Here is a 17,480-nt window from a genome sequence, read left to right as displayed (position 1 = left end):
AAGAAGGCTTTCCTGCTTCATCTGGCCCAAAATGTTAGTAGTGCTGAGATTGAAATTAGAGTAATTTATAGGGGCGGTCTGAATATATAAATTTATACTCTTGTTTTTTGTTTCTTAAATTTGTTAGCATTTACCAGTAGAAAAGCTTGCTTTTTCTCTACACTGTTGAGAAGGGTTAATCAGCATTTAACAGTTTTCTTTCTGAAATGCTAACTTTTCATTTGGTGTTTTCTGTACCAGGGAAGATGTTTTCATTATATTATTTTTTTCCCTAGAAATTGGATAAGATACTCTGCATTTGAAGTTGTTTGTTAGAAAACTTAAAATGGATACTTAATGTCACATCTAATCTTTTAAAGCAGTAGCTCTCTTTACACTGATAAAATTAAATATAACTTACGTCATTTTGTTAATCTTTGAACATCCCTTCAGTAGTTTCCTTTTCTACCTCTCTCGCAGTTTTTGATGATGGTGATGAGAAAACGTTGAGACGGTCCTCACTGTGCCTGAAAGGAGAGAGGCATTTTGCTGAGAGTGAAGTAAGTAATCACTTAATCAACAAACATGTCGTATTTTGTATTGGGGGTGGCAAAATTTTGCTTTCTTACTCAAGCAACTTACTTGTTATTCAGGAAAATTCATTAATATATAAAAGTATTAGCATGTAGTCTGAGAAAACTTTAAGGCCTTATGTTTGAGTTATCAGGTTCTATATGCTCTTTTTTTTTAAATGTATTTTAGCAATTAGCATTTGTCCATGAAGAAAATACAGTGAAATTGTTCATTATCTTTAGGCAACTTTCATATAGAGTCCTTTAATTTATAAATAATTATAGAATAGAGACTCCTCGTTTGTAACCTACTTGAACCCCATCATCACTATTAAAGGGACCTCCTAACTACTCTAAGTGCTGCAAACACCTCCTAACTACTGCTGCTGCCAGCAGCTGCATTTATTACAGCCTCTCTTTGGAGAAGGCTTGCCTGCCTGCCTTTCTAAAGTGGACGCCTCCATTCCTCATAAGCTTTCTGGGTTACTTTACTTTCTTTATAGCACAGTCTGTCTCAGCACTGTGTTTACGCGCTTCTGTATTGTCTGCCTTCCTCACCTCCGTGTGTCTCAGTGGCAGGGATTTCGTGTGTCTTCTTCACCACTGTGTTCCCAGTTCCTGCAACAGTGCCTGGCACAGAGCAGAAGCTGAATAAACGTTAGTTGGATGAATAACTGAAGTGCTCATATCTGCCAGGGACTTTGCTTAGTGCTTTACATACGTCCTCACATTTACAGCATTATGAGAGAGATGCAGTTCTTATTTTTAGCTTATAGTTGATAAAATTGATGGTCAGAACCATTTCTCAAACCAGCACTTCCTAGTTCCAAAATCATGCTCTAAAATCGAAATATGTTTTAATAAGTGTGCAGGCTTCACACCCACAGTTTTGAAAATCAATAACTTGCAATTCAAAAATTTTTTAATGGGCACATTGTTACAAATAGTGTTATATTCTATAACACTATAAATATTAGTTAATATACAGTGTGACCAAACCAAGATTTCTTTTTTCTAATAACTATTTAGAATGATGTTATTGTGGGGAATTATAATATTTCTGTTAAATTATTAGACTTTATTTTTTGTTGTTGTTATTTTTCCTTTCCCTTAAATGATTGACTTCCCATTTCAATTCCAAATTTGGGACAGATTCTCTGTAATAATTCTGGCCTATCTTTTCAGTCTCATGCTTTATTATTTCCCTGTACTTCTCATTTGTAAGACTTTCAGATTATGGTTCATACTTCCTTTTCTTTGTTTCTTCTGAGCCCCATTCCTCTCAAGACCATGAGAAATGCTTCCTCCTTCATGATGTCTTTCATGAGCTCTCTAACCAAATTTGATCTCAGTATCCTTTGATCCTTTTCCACTTCTCTTATTTTTTTTTATGGTCTTTCTTTGTTACTTTTATCATTTTCTCTTTAAAATTGTAAGCTGTTTTGGTGGAATAGCCAAATTTTTGTCATCTTGATGAACTCTCCTTTTCCTAGTAGTGTTTTCTACACAAAAGCCTTCAGTAACCATTTGGTGAATTAATTGTTAAGGTTTAAAGATAGCAAATACATATAACTTTGGGACAAGTACAGTAAATTTGGCTTCTTTCACTGATGACATTAACAGAATTCTGAGTTTATGGAGTTCTTAGAAATAATTTCATTTTCCTTAGAATATGTGATAATTATGGTGGGTTAATGAGTGTGAGAACTTCAAAACTTGATTTTTCATCTAAGTGAAGATATGTATATGTCTTATTTACTTATTCCAGTGAAGTATCTTAAGGAACTAATTTTGTCTTTGCCAGGAGAATTTTAAATTGGGATAGTTTATAAGACAGTTGTGGTATGAAGGCCAAAGCAGTGATATCTAGTAGCTCAGTGTATCCACCTTAATTTCAGGAGAGATCAATTTTACTCTGTGTATCTCTACGTGTTAAATTTGATGTTTTGCTAGAGGATATTAGAATATTGGTGTATTCTTCCTTACCCATTGCCATATGCAGGTGCTATGCTAGGTACATGGATAAGCTAGATAGACATGGAATTTATCCTTGGCATCTGTTAGAGTGGTAATTTGAATAATATTCCAAAGTAGTTTTATCAGCTGGCATTCTCTTTGTGCAGTTACTACATGCAATTGAAAATGCACATGTATACCTGTGGCGGATTCATTTTGATATTTGGCAAAACTAATACAATTATGTAAAGTTTAAAAATAAAATAAAATTAAAAAAAAAAAAAGAAAATGCTGAAGAAAGTTTAGATGAAATCCTAGCTCCACATTTCTTGCAGCCCATTTTAGATAACAGGGCTATCAGCATGTTTCCCCTAGGCCTGTGGAATTTTCTTCAGCCTTTAATATAGCCAGGAGTCTCTGGTTGTGCTCTACAAGTATTTGTTGTAGTTGTTGAGTTGCTAAGACATGTCTGAAGGCAGGAGAAGAAGGGGACTACAGAGGATGAGATGGTTGGATGGCATCACCAACTCAATGGACATGAGCTTGGGCAAGCTCGGGGAGTTGGTGATGAACAGAGAAGCCTGGTGTGCTGAAGTCCATGGGGTTGCAAAGAGTCAGACACGACTGAATGTCTGAACTGAAGTCATGTCTGACTCTTTTGCTACCCCATGGACTGTAGCCTGCCAGGCTCCTCTGTCTATGGAATTTTCTAGGCAAGAATACTGGAGTGGGTAGCCATTTCCTTCTCCCCAGTTCCTACACAGTTCTACGGAATCGAACCCACGTCTCCTACACAGGCAGGCAGATTCTTTACTACTGAGCTACCAGGCAAGCCCTCTTAATTCTGACCATCCTTCACTCTTTTCTGTGAAGTGAAATAAAAGTGCTTCTGCTTTCCAGGATTGAGGCCAGGGACACAGGGCTGCTTTTAGCAATAAGACAATTGCTTCTTATTGTTCTAATTCTTTTTTCAATACTAGGGAGAGATTGTGGTTTATTTGGGAATTCCTGTATGTGATTCCTAGATAACTTTTCTGAAATTCTGGATATTTTCTTTCTTAAACCAAGTGAAATAACTAGCCGATACTGATAACAGAAATAAAATAGAAAGCTGATAGTTAAAGTTGCTCAGTGGTTTCCAACTCTTTGCAACCCCATGGACTATACAGTTTGTAAAATTCTTCGGGCCAGAAGACTGGAGTGGGTAGCCTTTCCCTGCTCCAGGGGATCTTTCTCTACTTTTAAGAGAGTGGCCTTAATCTTAGGGGAGGGGCATTTAATTTTTTTGTTAGCTTAGGAGAAATTGAGCCAAAATAATTTATTTTCCCTATTTACCAAATAGAGTGCTTTGAAATTTTCACACTTGGGAAGCATAATTAGGAGTTAATGACAGGTTACTTCTGAAAAGATTTTGTCTGGCATATTATTGTATTTGGGCAAGCTTTTGCCTTCAGATATTTTTTTAAATGCCTGAATTCCAAGCTACATTTGAAAGATTTATATTTTTAGCCATATAAAAGTTATGATTTTTGTCTATCATTTCAAGGAATCAGTTTTTATTTAATGCTTTGTGGCTAGTGCCTTTTTTCTATACTGGATTCTTCATTGTTGGACATGTGTGTGTGTGTGTGTGTGTGTGTGTGTGTGTCCCTGGAGAAGGACATGGCAACCCACTCCAGTATTATTGCTTGGAGAATTCCATGGACAGAGGAGCCTGGCGGGCTATAGTCCACAGGGTCACAAAGAGTCGGATACAACAGAGCAACTATCACATGTGTTTGTGTGTGTGTGTGTGTGTACCTTAAACATATTTACATATTCTAATAAATTATGTAAAATAAATTAATATGCCTCCTCCTTTCATGTTTTAGTTCACTGTTTCAACAAAATTATCTCAGTTTTAAGAATAAAAGTTAAAATTTTTCTTATAAATATTGGCATTAGTTTAAATATCTGATCTTTAAGATAATGGACACCCTTTCATATAACATTCTTGTTTGTAACTTTGAGACGTTTTTATCATAACTAGTTCCTTGCCCTCATTTCCACTGTGACAGTTTTCCTGGGATTTTTTTGTTCCCCTTGTGTTCATAAAAGTATCTGAAATAGCAAAGATTCTATTGGAGGTATAAAAGGAACAGTAAGTGGAAAATCTTTAAAATGCTGAAAAAGTTTGATTATTATCAAAATGATATTCAGAGAATTAAGTCAGTTGGGATAGCACCTTCAGATTGATACTTTAACTTTTTAGATATATAAACCTTTTAAGGAATTAATGCCACAAAACAATCCAAGAAGTCTCTGATACGGGGAAACGAAGGAATTTCAAAATCCCTTTTTTCACTATGCTTTTAACCAACAACCAGTTCCTTCCCTGGAAATCAGTTTTTTTTTTTTTGAGCAGGGTAAGAGACATGAATTGCCAGTTGATAACAAGAAGGAAGTGTTCACTTACTGATTATTGTCTTCATAGCACGTATTGGATGTTGCGAAAATAAAAGTACTAACTTTAGGAAAACTAATTTTTACATATTCCTTAAAAGTAGGATTTATTGCAGGGAATTCCCTGGCGGGCCAGTGATTAGGACTTGGTGCTTTCACTGCCAGGGCCTGGGTTTGATCCCTGACTGGGGAAATAGGATCTCGCTAAGTGCAGGGGGATTGGGGTGTAGGTTGGGGGGGTTATTACAGAAAATGTTTGCAGAGTCATAATGTCGCCTATCTGAAGCCCCTTTTTCAGGCAGTTGATGGTTATCCTGATAATTTAGTTTCCATTACTTACTAAGAATTCTGTTTTTTAGATTATGATTCCCTATATGCAAAGAAAATTTTGAGATACAGTTGGCCTCAATCTAGGGATTAGGTACTTACACATAGATTTCTCATCTCTCAAATCTGTGTTTCCACTGAGCTGTATTTGTTTTGTTTTATATTTTGATCACTCTTAGAAGTCTGTCAACCCTCAAGTAGATAATGAAATTATCTAGAAAGAACACTAAATTTCTTTTCACTTTTTTCCAGTTATGAGCTCATTCATCTTCTAATAATTCTTTGAAGTGAAAGTTTTTAATCTTGAGGAAAGTTGTATTTTTGTCTCCCTTGGGAAGTTTTAAATCTAAAAATCTAAGGATATTCTTAAATTGATCTGATTTAAACAGGAAAAAGAGAACTTGCAACTTAATAACTTTTGATGGGTTTATGTTCCTACCCACAGACATTAGACCAGCTCCCACTCACCAACCCTGAACATTTTGGCACTCCCGTCATAGGAAAGAAAACAAATAGAGGAAGAAGATCTAATCATATGTAAGTCCATTTTCATAACTGTTAGTTGAACCTGAATTCATTTCTCCTTCTAGTGTTGTTTTATAGTTGTTAATTTTAAATTGTAAATTTAAGTGCTAACTGAATCTACAAGTAACTTCAGACTCTCCTTGGCATGGGTGCTTGAGGATCTCCATGCTCAGCCAGCCTTAACAGCTATATTATTTATCTGCCTCCCAGTTCTCCTTACATGTATCTTATGCCAGTGTCAAAATGGATTTAGTCAATATTTCCTGAGTATCCTGAGTAATACACCCTCTGTTTTCCTGGTACTGTGTTTTTTATTCATGCTGTTTTTTCCTGTCTTAAATCCCACCCTTCCATGCCACTGGCTCACTCATTCTTCATTTCTCAGCCATAAATGCCCAACCTTTCTGTGAACCATTTTGTGCCTCCCCTCTCTTTCCTTGGGCTTCGCTGGTGGCTCAGCTGGTAAGAATCGGCCTACAATGCGGGAGGCCTGGGTTCGATCCGTGGGTTGACAGACATGTTTTCTTCTCCACTGAATCCTCTAAATTCTTTTCGTTTATCTAATGTCATAGACAATATTTCACCTGTTATTATCATTGTCATGTTTGCTTTTGCTTCCTAATAATTTAAATCCTCCTGACAACCGAACTATCTTACTTGTTTTTATGTCTTCTTACTGTTGTGACACATACTATACATATTTAACAAATTACTTTCGATGAAATATGCTTAGGCTCTTAAAGGCTTTAAATTAAAAGGGATCACAGGATCAAGGAGTCATGAAACTTCAGGTCATTAGAGATAAACAATCTTCTAACAGTTCTAGAAAGAAAAAATACTTTATTGCTAAGGACTGAGAAGCAGAATGGCAGGCATCAGACTTGTCAGTAATAACACTAGGTGCTAGTGGTCAGTAGACTGGAGAGTGGAGAAAGGAAAATTGCTATTAAAGGGAGGACTTGTTATCATGTATGATGGAACATTAGGGGGAAATTAAAGATAACAATGGTAACAGATGGGAAAAAATAGCAAAGGCATTTAGTTACTCCTCTCAAAAATTATATTAGAAAGAAACACTGCATTAGTAGGATGGAGGGTAGAGAAGTTACTTAAATATAAAAGTCAAGTCCTTATAACAATGGAAAATTGATAGAATAGCATCTTAAATATATAAATATAGTGGTATAAGAATATTACTTAGCGATGAGGTTTTAACTGTCAGAGCTGAAAGAGTTAAAATTAAAAGCAGTTGTCTCTGCAGAAGAAAATGGGAAAGGATGCGGCAGGAAAAAGTAGTTTTTAATTTATTCTATTGGAGGTTAAATTGTTTAAAAAGTTTTGAATATTTTACTTGGATAAAATTTTTAAAATATTAATGTGCCTGAGCTAAGTATTACCAGAGTAGGTATGAAAAATATTGAGTTGAATTATTGAAACTTTTAAATGGAAGTGAATGCTTTCATTCAAAATATAGAGTCAGGTATTAAATCTAATAGTGGCTAAGCTTTGGCAATAAAAATTAGGTAAACATGCTCTCTCATATAGCTTAATTTCAGCCTGACAGCAAACTCATAAGGGTAGGTATTATGTTTATCCCTATTAAAAATTGGGGAAATTGGCCTCCAAGACAGTAACTAATCCAAGAAACACAGGAAGGAAAGGACCAGGACTTGAACTCTCCCATGTGGCATAGTCCTTTTCCCATTCAGACTCTTTCTTGTTTAGAGTATCACAGTTAATTTTCCAAATAAATTTTAACAGGAAATGAATAAGGACTCATTTGAAGGGGGAAATGAAAAGACAAATCCTTGCATTGAAAAAATATTTAATATTGATTATTTTGCTGCTAATGATTTGGACCATGCGTTTCTTTTTCTTCCTTAATTCTTTGAATCTTTTAGAAAATGTTTTCTCGATTAATAGGTGACAATTTCTCTCACTTGTGATGTAGCTTGCTGGTGACTTGATTATTTTTAGGATACCGAGGTTGTGATTATTATTTACTCTTCTTTGTGTAACATTTAAAATTTGAGTATTCTAGCCAGAAAGAAAAATAAGTAAAAAATGTACAATGACATTATCAGTTTAGAAGAGTCCTGTTGTGATTAATAAATGTTATTGTGATCTGATACTGTTTTCAGGTTTTCAGAGGGCTATTATTTGCCATAACATATTCACTGAAGCACTTAGGAGTTAAATATTTTGATATCCATTTGAAAATTAATAATTTCAATTGTGAATTAAAATTTTACTATCATTGATCATTATAGTCTTCCCATAACTTTATAGTCAACTCTTCATTAACTGTGGTTGATGATGTTGAAATAGTGAGGTGTGGGTGTATTTAATGTAAGATTACTTTATTAGCAAATATTTTCCACTTTTCTAGCTCTTAAGAGTAGAGGTGTGGCTGAGCTGAGAGTGTGAACAGTGGAAATTTTCCTGGTGGTCCAGTGGTTAGGACTCCGTACTTCCACTGAAGGGGGCAAGGGTTCAATGCCTGGTCAGGGAACTGAGATCCAGCATGTCTTGAGATGTGACCCAAAAAAAACAGAGATCTTAAGTGTGAACAGTGAAGCACAATAGCATGGGTTTGAATCCTGCTTTTGCCACTTCCTTGCTGTGTGACTTTGGGCAGCATGCTCAGTCTTTTCATACCTTAATTTTCTCATCTGTAAAATTGAGGTAATAGTATTCCCTGACTCTTAAGAGTTTAGTTTGAAAGAAAGAAAGTGAAGTCACTCAGTCATGTCCGACTCTTTGCGACTCCATGGACTGTAGCCTGCCAGGCTCCTCCATCCATGGGATTTTCCAGGCAAGAGTACTGGAGTGGGTTGCCATTTCCTTTCCCGGGGATCTTCCCAACCCAGGGATCTAACCCAGGTCTTCTGCACTGCAAGTAGACTCTTTACTGTCTGAGCCACCAGGGAAGCCCGCAGAGTTGTTTCAAAGGTGAAATGAATTCATATCCTTAAAAGGTTTATATAGTAATTACTATTACTAATAATAATCACTTAGTAATCACTAAGACTTCCCTGTAGCTCAGATGGTAAAGAATCTGCCTGCAACACAGGAGACCCAGCTTTGATCCCTGGGTCGGGAAGATCCCCTGGAGAAGGAAATGACAACCCACTCCACTATTCTTGCCTGGAGAAGCCCATGAGAGGAGCCTGGCCAGCTACAGTCCATGGAGTGGTAAAGAGTCGGACACGACTAAGTGACTAACACACACACACACATATATATACTAGATATCATCATCATGTATTGAATGAAAAAACTTTAATGAAATATCAGTATGTAACACGGTTTCATTTACATATAAAAATTCTGCTTACTAGTGTTTATGTCTAACAGAAAGGACTGTTTGGGGCTCTATTTTGTGAATTTAAAAACAACATTCCTTTGTTTTATATTATGTACATACTCTACTGCTAAGTTGCTTCAGTCGTGTCCGACTCTGTGTAATCCCATAGACGGAAGCCCACCAGGCTCCCCCGTCCCTGGGATTCTCTAGGCAAGAACACTGGAGTGGGCCGCCATTTCCTTCTCCAATGCGTGAAAGGGAAAAGTGAAAGTGAAGTCACTCAGTCGTGTCTGACTCTTAGAGACCCCATGGACTGCAGCCTACCAGACTCCACCATCCATGGGATTTTCCAGGCAAGAGTACTGGAGTGGGGTGCCATTGCCTTCTCCGTACATACTCTAGGGAATCCTCTTAATTTTGAAACAAATTTCATCTAATATTTAGACAGTATTTTACCTTTCTACAGATGTCATCCGGAAGTGTAAAAATATTTTAAAATAAGGTAATTTATGGACTATCACATAGATTGATCCACAAAAATGACCAAAAAGAAATTCCTGAGGGCCCAGATCCAGTTGGGAAACTTCAGATTCCACAAGCTGCGCAGCACACACATACTCACACACACACACCCCCAGCACACACACACACACACCCAGCAGACCAAAATTATAGTATATTAAAATATCTGTTATGTTTCTTGGCTGAGGTCTCCCTTTCTTGTATATGAGAAGAAAGCATGCAGTTGTCACTGAGCAAATTGATTTTCGTTTTTTAAAGACTCTAACAAACACCGAGTTAGCGATTTTCCTGTTGAGAATCTGTGTGTACAATGAAAGATTTGCTGTAAATATGTGAAGTGTGAAGGCAGAACAAAGGTCGAGAATTACTACTGTAGGAAACGAAGTGCCGCCTGTCTACAGTCTTGCTTCACTTGCTGCTTCTTCCATCTCACTACTGTGGTCATTCTTAGTGCCTCCTTGGTGCTCTAAGCATTGGCATGTAAGCGCCACTGGCAAGCACCACAGCTTAAAATGCCCATCTCCTTAAATTACACTTCCTCGAAGTTCTTTCTTCCCTTTCTTCAGAGTGATTTTCTGCAACAAAATCTGGGACCTGCGTCTTAAGGTCATTTGTCTGACCTTCATTTCCTCTTCCATTACTCAACTTGAAAAGGTCTTCATTATGGTTCTCTGATTGCCATTTAAAATTTGTACAAAGATAAATAAGGTTATCCTTCCCAGGATTCCTGGGACTCCATTGTTGCAGTGATATATCACTACCTTTGTTTTCTTTTAAGAACTGTTAATCCACATACCAGTTAATTGGCCTCTAGTTATTCCAAAATTGATTATTTTTGACACCTTCCTTTCATTTATTTATAGTCTGCTTTTAATCCTAATGTATTCAGATATGTTTGAAAGATTATCATCCTGTAGCTTAATTTTTTAAAAGCAAGTTATTGATCCTTTTGATAATGTATAACTTGAGTGAATTTTTCCCTTATAATTTATATTGTATGCAGAAGTTTTCTTTGATTCTACCTAAAGAATAGAATGCTGAAATTATAGAAATCTTTGTGCTCCTCCAAGTTTTTTCCAGTAACGTGGCCAAAGTGTATGTACAGCACTCTTTGTAGGAAAGCACTCTAGGCTGTTATCCTTCAGAAAAAGGATAAAGCAGAATAAGGCTTGTAATGATACTTGTTAGGTATTATTTGTGGGTAGTTTCTACCCAGTAACATTGCTAAGATTTACCCAATAAACTAGTGATTTGTACCGGATATTTACAGGTCTGCAGATCGATCTTGAATAATATTTTTATTGAGATATAATTCACATATAAAATTCACCCTTTTAAACTATTTAGTTTTCTTTTTTTTTTTTCAGTGCATTCACAAAATTTTACAACCAGCACCACTACCTGAGTCCAAAAGTTCTTTTTATTGTTCACTGCTTTATTTTGATATGAGAGCTTGATTCTAGTTTCCTTCTTGATAAAAACTGGGAAAAAATGTTTTACTGGTTAGCTTCATACATTTTGTATGATCTGTATATTTTAATCTCTTAAGAGGCTACACATTTTTCCTGATAACTAATACAGATTTTGAATTTGCAATACAAAATTTGAAGCTGAGTTAGTTGTTTGAAAGAGTAGGGATCACTGAAGTCCAAATTGCATTTTAAAGATCGAGCCTCTAAAGTTTCTGGCTCAGTTTTCTATCTGTACCTCATCATATGGTATTCTTTGGCACATGTCTTAAGTTGCCAAATTCTTACTTGATTTATAATTAATATCGTGTGATCAACTTTAAGTGACTAGCTGTTCGTTTGTTTGGTAAACATTCCTATGTAATTAGCATTGTTTCCAGTGGCATCATCACATGTCATTTCCACGACACTAGTTACTTTGTTGTGGCTCTATAAACACGTACCTGGTACCAGAGACGCAACAGTGTCAGAGGGGAGTAAACATCAAGCAGATTCTCTGCTCATTCCATCTTTGCTCCCTTAAAATATTTCCAATGCTCATTTATTTTGGTGTATCAGTTTATTGAGTACTCATCTTATATAAACAGTTTCCTGGGTACATTCCACTACAAGGAAAAATTACAGGAGTCTTAGGTATAAAGGTATGGTTTAAATTGGTTGTATACATTATGTTGATTGTATACATTATGTAATTTCAGGAGAAATAGAAATCAGAAGTATCACAGTAGAAAGAAATAAACCTATTTAGTTCACTTATTTAGTCAGTAAATATTTATTGAGCATCTGTGTTGTGCCAAGCACTGTTCAAGTACATGGGATGTATCAGTGAACAAAACAGGCATTCATAAAGTCTCTGGGAGACTTCCCATGTGGTCCAGTGGTTAAGGCTCCACACTTCAAATGCATTGGACATGGATTACATCCCTGGTCAGAGAATTAAAATCCCTCATGCCATGCAAGGCAGCCAAAACACTTCCTCTACCTTTAGAGCTTATATTCTCTCATATGGAGAGAGATGGGCAATACAGAAAAAAGAAGAATTAAGTAAATTATGTAGTATGATAGATTTGTCAGTGTTGTGGAAATAATAAGAGTGGGGGATTGGGATGGGCAGGTTGTAAATTTGAATAAGTGAGTGAAGTTGCTCAGTTGTGTCCTACTCTTTGCAATCCCGTGGACTGTAGCCCACCAGGCTTCTCCGTCCATGGGATTCTCCAGGCAAGAATACTGGAGTAGGTTGCCATTTCCTTCTCCAGGGGATCTTCCCAACCCAGGGATCGAACCCAGGTCCCCTGCATTGCAGGCATATGCTTTAACCTCTGAGCCACCAGGGAAGCAAATTTGAATAAGGTGTTCGTAATTGAAATGACATTTGAACAGAGACTTAGAGGAGGTGAAAAAGTTTCCAAGTGTCTGGGGATAAAGCATTCCAGGCTGTTTCTCTGCAAAGAAGAGTAGTAGCTGGTGGAGAAAGTGAGGTCAAGGGATCTTTTGTTGTTGTTTTTTTTAAGTGGAGGAAGTAACAGCATTTTCTTAGAAATAACACAGTGCTGCTGCTGCTGCTGCTGCTGCTAAGTCGCTTCAGTCGTGTCCGACTCTGTGCGACCCCATAGACGGCAGCCCACCAGGCTCCCCCGTCCCTGGGATTCTCCAGGCAAGAACACTGGAGTGGGTTGCCATTTCCTTCTCCAATGCATGAAAGTGAAAAGTGAAAGGGAAGTCGATCAGTCGTGTCCGACTCTTCGAGACCCCATGGACTGCAGCCTACCAGGCTCCTCTGCCCATGGGATTTTCCAGGCAAGAGTACTGGAGTGGGGTGCTATTGCCTTCTCCGAACACAGTGCTAGGAGGACTCAAACTAGTAGAGGTAGAAAAACTGATAGAGGGGAGAGGTAGGAACATTGCTGGAACAAAAGCTTGAGGATGTGAGAGTGGAGAAGGGTGTGTAGTCCATGAGTGGGGAAGGTTTTGGAGTGGAACCTAGGTAGTAAAGTGGATGGATGTTCTATGTAGACGGTCAGTTTATAGTAGATAGATAACTTTGTCGTGTCTGAAGTCTTCACGTTTGTTAAGTCTTAGGAAAGAAATTAGAACTTTTATACTATCGCAGATGATTGTGTTAGCCGAGTAAAGCCCCGTTTACAGATTTGATTAATGTTATTTGTGACATTGTGATTTTGTCTTGCTAATGATAATGGCATAGAGGGCATCCATAGCTGAATACATCCTCTGTGCTGTTTTGAAAAAAGCAATAATTATGACTTTAAATTTGGTTGTGTTCTATAATCATTAGAAAGTGGAGAAATAAAAGTCCTTGTCTTTGAGAAGTTCTTCTAATCAGGTAGAAATCAGACTTGTGAAGGTCTGTCATTACTATTCCAAGCTGTGTGCCTATTTGTAAGGTTTTACGCTCCACTAATATGAAAATATGTTGGTTTTTCCTGCTGCCTATTACCTGCTTTCTAAGTAGGGGTTGAACTGCTTTAAGTGCCATTTTGAAGTACAGTGTTCTCAGTAGCAAACTTTGAAGATGTGGTTTGTTTTTTATCAGTGAACACTTCTTAGGTTAATTGAATAATCACTGAAATCAAATTATGATATTCCCCTTATCACTATAAAATGTTTAACAGTGTTATAATAGGTTTTTCTTCCTTTATATTTATGTTGGAATATATAGATATAATGAAGAAGGAAATGGCAACCCACTCCAGTATTCTTGCGGGGAAAATCTCATGGACTGAGGAGCATGGAGGGCTAGAGAGCATGCGATTGCCAAGAGTCAGATGCGGCTAAGCATGCAGCACATATAAATATGAGGGGATGACATTTGTATTGTCATGCTTTTTATTTTATAAAAATACCATGTTTTTATTTCTCATTTTGTTGCAGTCTATTTATTCCACATTTCTTAATATCTTTATTCTGGGCATTTTGAACATAGTAATTAGAATGATTTTTTTTAAATTGGAGTATAATTGCTTTACAATATTGTGTTAACTTCTGCTGTACAACAAAGTGAATCAGCCATATACATACGTCCCCCTCCCTCCAAGCCTCCCACACATCCCCCCTTTAGAATCCATTTTCTTCACTACTGACTGTGGGCTTTTTTAAAACCAGACTGAGAACTTTGTTTTGTGTGTTTGTGGTTTTTTTCTTTCCCCTCTCTTTTTAAGTTTTATTTTTTACTATACTTCCCTCTAACATCAAATGGGTGGTTTGAGTTCCTTTTTCTTCTTTTTAATTTATTCAGGATACAGTGTAACCAAAAGGAGTTTTTCACGTAATACAAAAGAACCATATTGTACATCTTATGAATACTTAGTTTTTATGTATCTGATATTAAGCATGGTAGTGGTGATGTCTTAGCAGATTGTCTCCTCTCTCTACCCTGACCCTCTGTTAGTAAAGATCTCCCTTCCCCCTTTTAAAATTTGCATTGTACGGGGAGTGCATTACCATTTCTAGAATTCCTTTAATCTGAGAGGAGAATGTAGTATATTTTAGTGCAGTCTTCGGATACTTAAAATGGGGCCTTCAGGTTTTGAGAATTTGGGAACCAGCGCTGTTGTGTTTTGATCTTCCGTGTAATCTTTTAAAATAGCACTAAATAAATTCAGGACATTTTTAGGAAAATGCTCTGCTTTTCCTCTAGCGATAACCTTTTTTTTAAAAATTATTCTTTAGCAATTTAGAAAGCTATTAAAAAATTTAATTTAGCCATTTTGTAGGTTGTAGGAAACAGGATAGGATTTCTAGAAAGCCTGTATTCATCAACTTGGCATGCTTATTCTTTGTGATGATAAATAGGAATATCTCATTTTTTCTCTCCCTAGACCAGAGGAAGAGTCTTCTTCATCCTCCAGTGATGAAGATGAGGATGATAGGAAACAGATTGATGAGCTTCTGGGAAAAGTTGTGTGTGTAGATTACATTAGTTTGGATAAAAAGAAAGCACTGTGGTTTCCTGCATTGGTGAGTAACTTCAGTATAAGAGTTTAATTTTCAACTATATAAGTCATGAAGAAAGCAGTTGATTTTCTTAAAAATCAGTGTTTTTCATAGGTACAGAATGGGAAATGGTTTTAGCATCATTCAGTTCACACAGAATTACTTTGAAAACTGTTTCTGAGTACAAAGAACTTTTGAATTCATCCATGAAAAGCAAAATCATGGTAATTTTAGAGACTTGGTATATTACACTGCTGAATTTTGGATAAAAAATTCCTTGTGCAAACTTTTAAAACTTCTAAATGTACGATGCAGAAGACTGCTAAAGAAGAACGGAATCTTGTTTTCTACTATTGTCTGCAAATGGTATCTATTTGTCATCATTTTTGTTGAACGTTTTGTATTCTGTATCTTGAGTATTAAAAGTGTTTTGCACAAAATAAGTGCCCAATAAATGTCAGCTCTTTTAATTTAAACTAATGAGGGCAGTTATTTTCATAAATGTAAATACTGTATAATACCTTTGTACCTCTTCGTATATCCATCTATCCATTCCTCACTTATTGGATGCCTGCTGTGTGTAAGGATTGTGCTAAGATCTTTATGAGGATTATGACGTATATGTTATTTATCCTCATTTAAAGATAAGGAAACTCAGTGTTAGAAGGGTTAAATAACCTGTCAAGCTTTGGGTTAATGGTAAGCAGAAAACTTAAGTCAGTGTATGTGGTCATTTCTTTTTTCCTAAAGCACTTAAGATTCTTTGTGAGCATTTCTTTTGAAAACGTGTTTTGAAAGAGCTTTGTGTGTCTTTTTCTAAAACAACAGGAACATTAAAATTTTCACTTTAGTATTTTCAATATTAGTTTAACATTCTCATCATCATTTCTAAATAGTTTCCTGATGATGAGGAAAAGATTTACAGTACCAAAAGGTTAGTAATCTGCTTAGTCAACCATTTCATTATTATTTTTAACATCTTAGCATTATTGATACATGTTATCCTCCACGCAAATTTGAGATCTCTTGAACAGTAACGGATAATTTTTATCAACGAGAGTGTGAAATTGTGTTCTGAATCAAACAACCTTGACATAATCACATAAAATATTTGCATTTCTATTTTTGAAAGTAGTTTATAAATTGAGTAATGTTAACAAGTGCCTGGTAATAAAATATCATGTTAGAAAACAGTTGCATACTCTTAGGAACAATAAATAGCTACCATGTTTTGAGCACTTCCCCTGGCCAGGCACTGTGCTAACTTGTTAAGTAAGTGCACAGTCTCATTTCATCCTAATTGAGACTGAAACATAAGTGCTATTTACCCCTGTTTTAAGGGGTGGAAATCTTAGCTTCCCTGATTCACACAGTCCTGTTTTTCAGTTTCAGTCATCATTTTTCTTCTGAGCTTTAAATGTTGTTGTTCAGGGTTCAGAATATATCACTCTATTTTTTCAGGGTGATCTCATCCCCTTTAATAACATTGGTTGGAGGGATAATAAACTGAAATGTCTTAAGGACCGAGAAAATCAGATGCATGGGTAAATGGGATAAGATATGGATTTTAGTTCCTGTAACAGAATGGAGACTGGACCCGCTTACTTACACACAATGTCAGCAAAGTCTATTATGTTTGTTTTTCAAAATCCAATCTCATGAGAAAGAAAAAAATATGGGTGATTTGGCTCATAGGTTTAGACCTCTATTTAGGCTGTTTATTCCCAAGTTTATATCTTAGCGTTCAGACCTCTACTCTGAGCTCTGGACCTGAGTATCTGTCTATTCAGTATCTCTACTTGGTTGTCCTTTAGTCACCTGAAAACTTAACAAGCTTAATAAACCTAAACTTACTCTCTCCTCCCTGTATCCCCAAACTTGACCCCTCTCCATTGTTTCCTTTCCCTGCGAATGACACCATTTGCACAAGGTAGAAATGTAAGCATCCTTTTCTCTATCACCTCTTCACTTCCCTAATTATCTCTAATATTTCTCATTCCTTTAATTTGCCATCACTTTGTATCCAGGTCACCATCTCTCACCTGGATGATTTGCAGTAGCTTAATCTCTTTCAGCTCATGCCCTTCTCTGGTCCATTTTCTTTGTGACAGCCAAAAGTAATTTTAAGAAAGGCAATGGCAATTCTATTATGACATTGTCTTGCTTCAGATCCTTCTCTGAGAGACTTCAGATTTTTGTCCTCAGAATTACCATGGCTTACAAAATGGACAAATCTAAGCTTTGCTTATCTTTCTTATTCAGCCCAGGCAGAAAGTTAGCCATGTTGACCTTTTACTTCCTAGAATGGGTTGCCCTGCTTGCTGTGTCAGGCCCTTCCCATAACCCATTTCCTGTTCTTGCAGCCTGGCCTACAGACATGTGCGTACACATCCATCCTTTGTCAAGTCAGTTCCTCCTCAGTTTTCAAAG

General features: G+C 36.5%; 1 protein-coding gene across 5 annotated transcripts in view; it reads left to right on the top strand.

The window, feature by feature from the left end:
• Nucleotides 1-17,480, top strand: part of ARID4B (AT rich interactive domain 4B (RBP1-like)) — a 141,308-nt gene that overhangs the window by 66,634 nt on the left and 57,194 nt on the right. For all 5 annotated transcript variants that reach the window (XM_010860089.1, XM_010860088.1, XM_010860091.1 and 2 more), the window contains exons 6-8: nucleotides 460-539; nucleotides 5,722-5,813; nucleotides 14,936-15,074. In XM_010860089.1, the coding sequence (XP_010858391.1) occupies nucleotides 460-539; nucleotides 5,722-5,813; nucleotides 14,936-15,074 (311 nt within the window). The remainder of the gene's footprint in view (nucleotides 1-459; nucleotides 540-5,721; nucleotides 5,814-14,935; nucleotides 15,075-17,480) is intronic.

Source organism: Bison bison, unplaced genomic scaffold, assembly GCF_000754665.1.
Source record: "Bison bison bison isolate TAMUID 2011002044 unplaced genomic scaffold, Bison_UMD1.0 scf7180017864462, whole genome shotgun sequence".
NCBI classification, from domain to species: Eukaryota; Metazoa; Chordata; class Mammalia; order Artiodactyla; family Bovidae; genus Bison; species Bison bison.
This window is presented reverse-complemented; position numbering and strand designations above follow the sequence as displayed.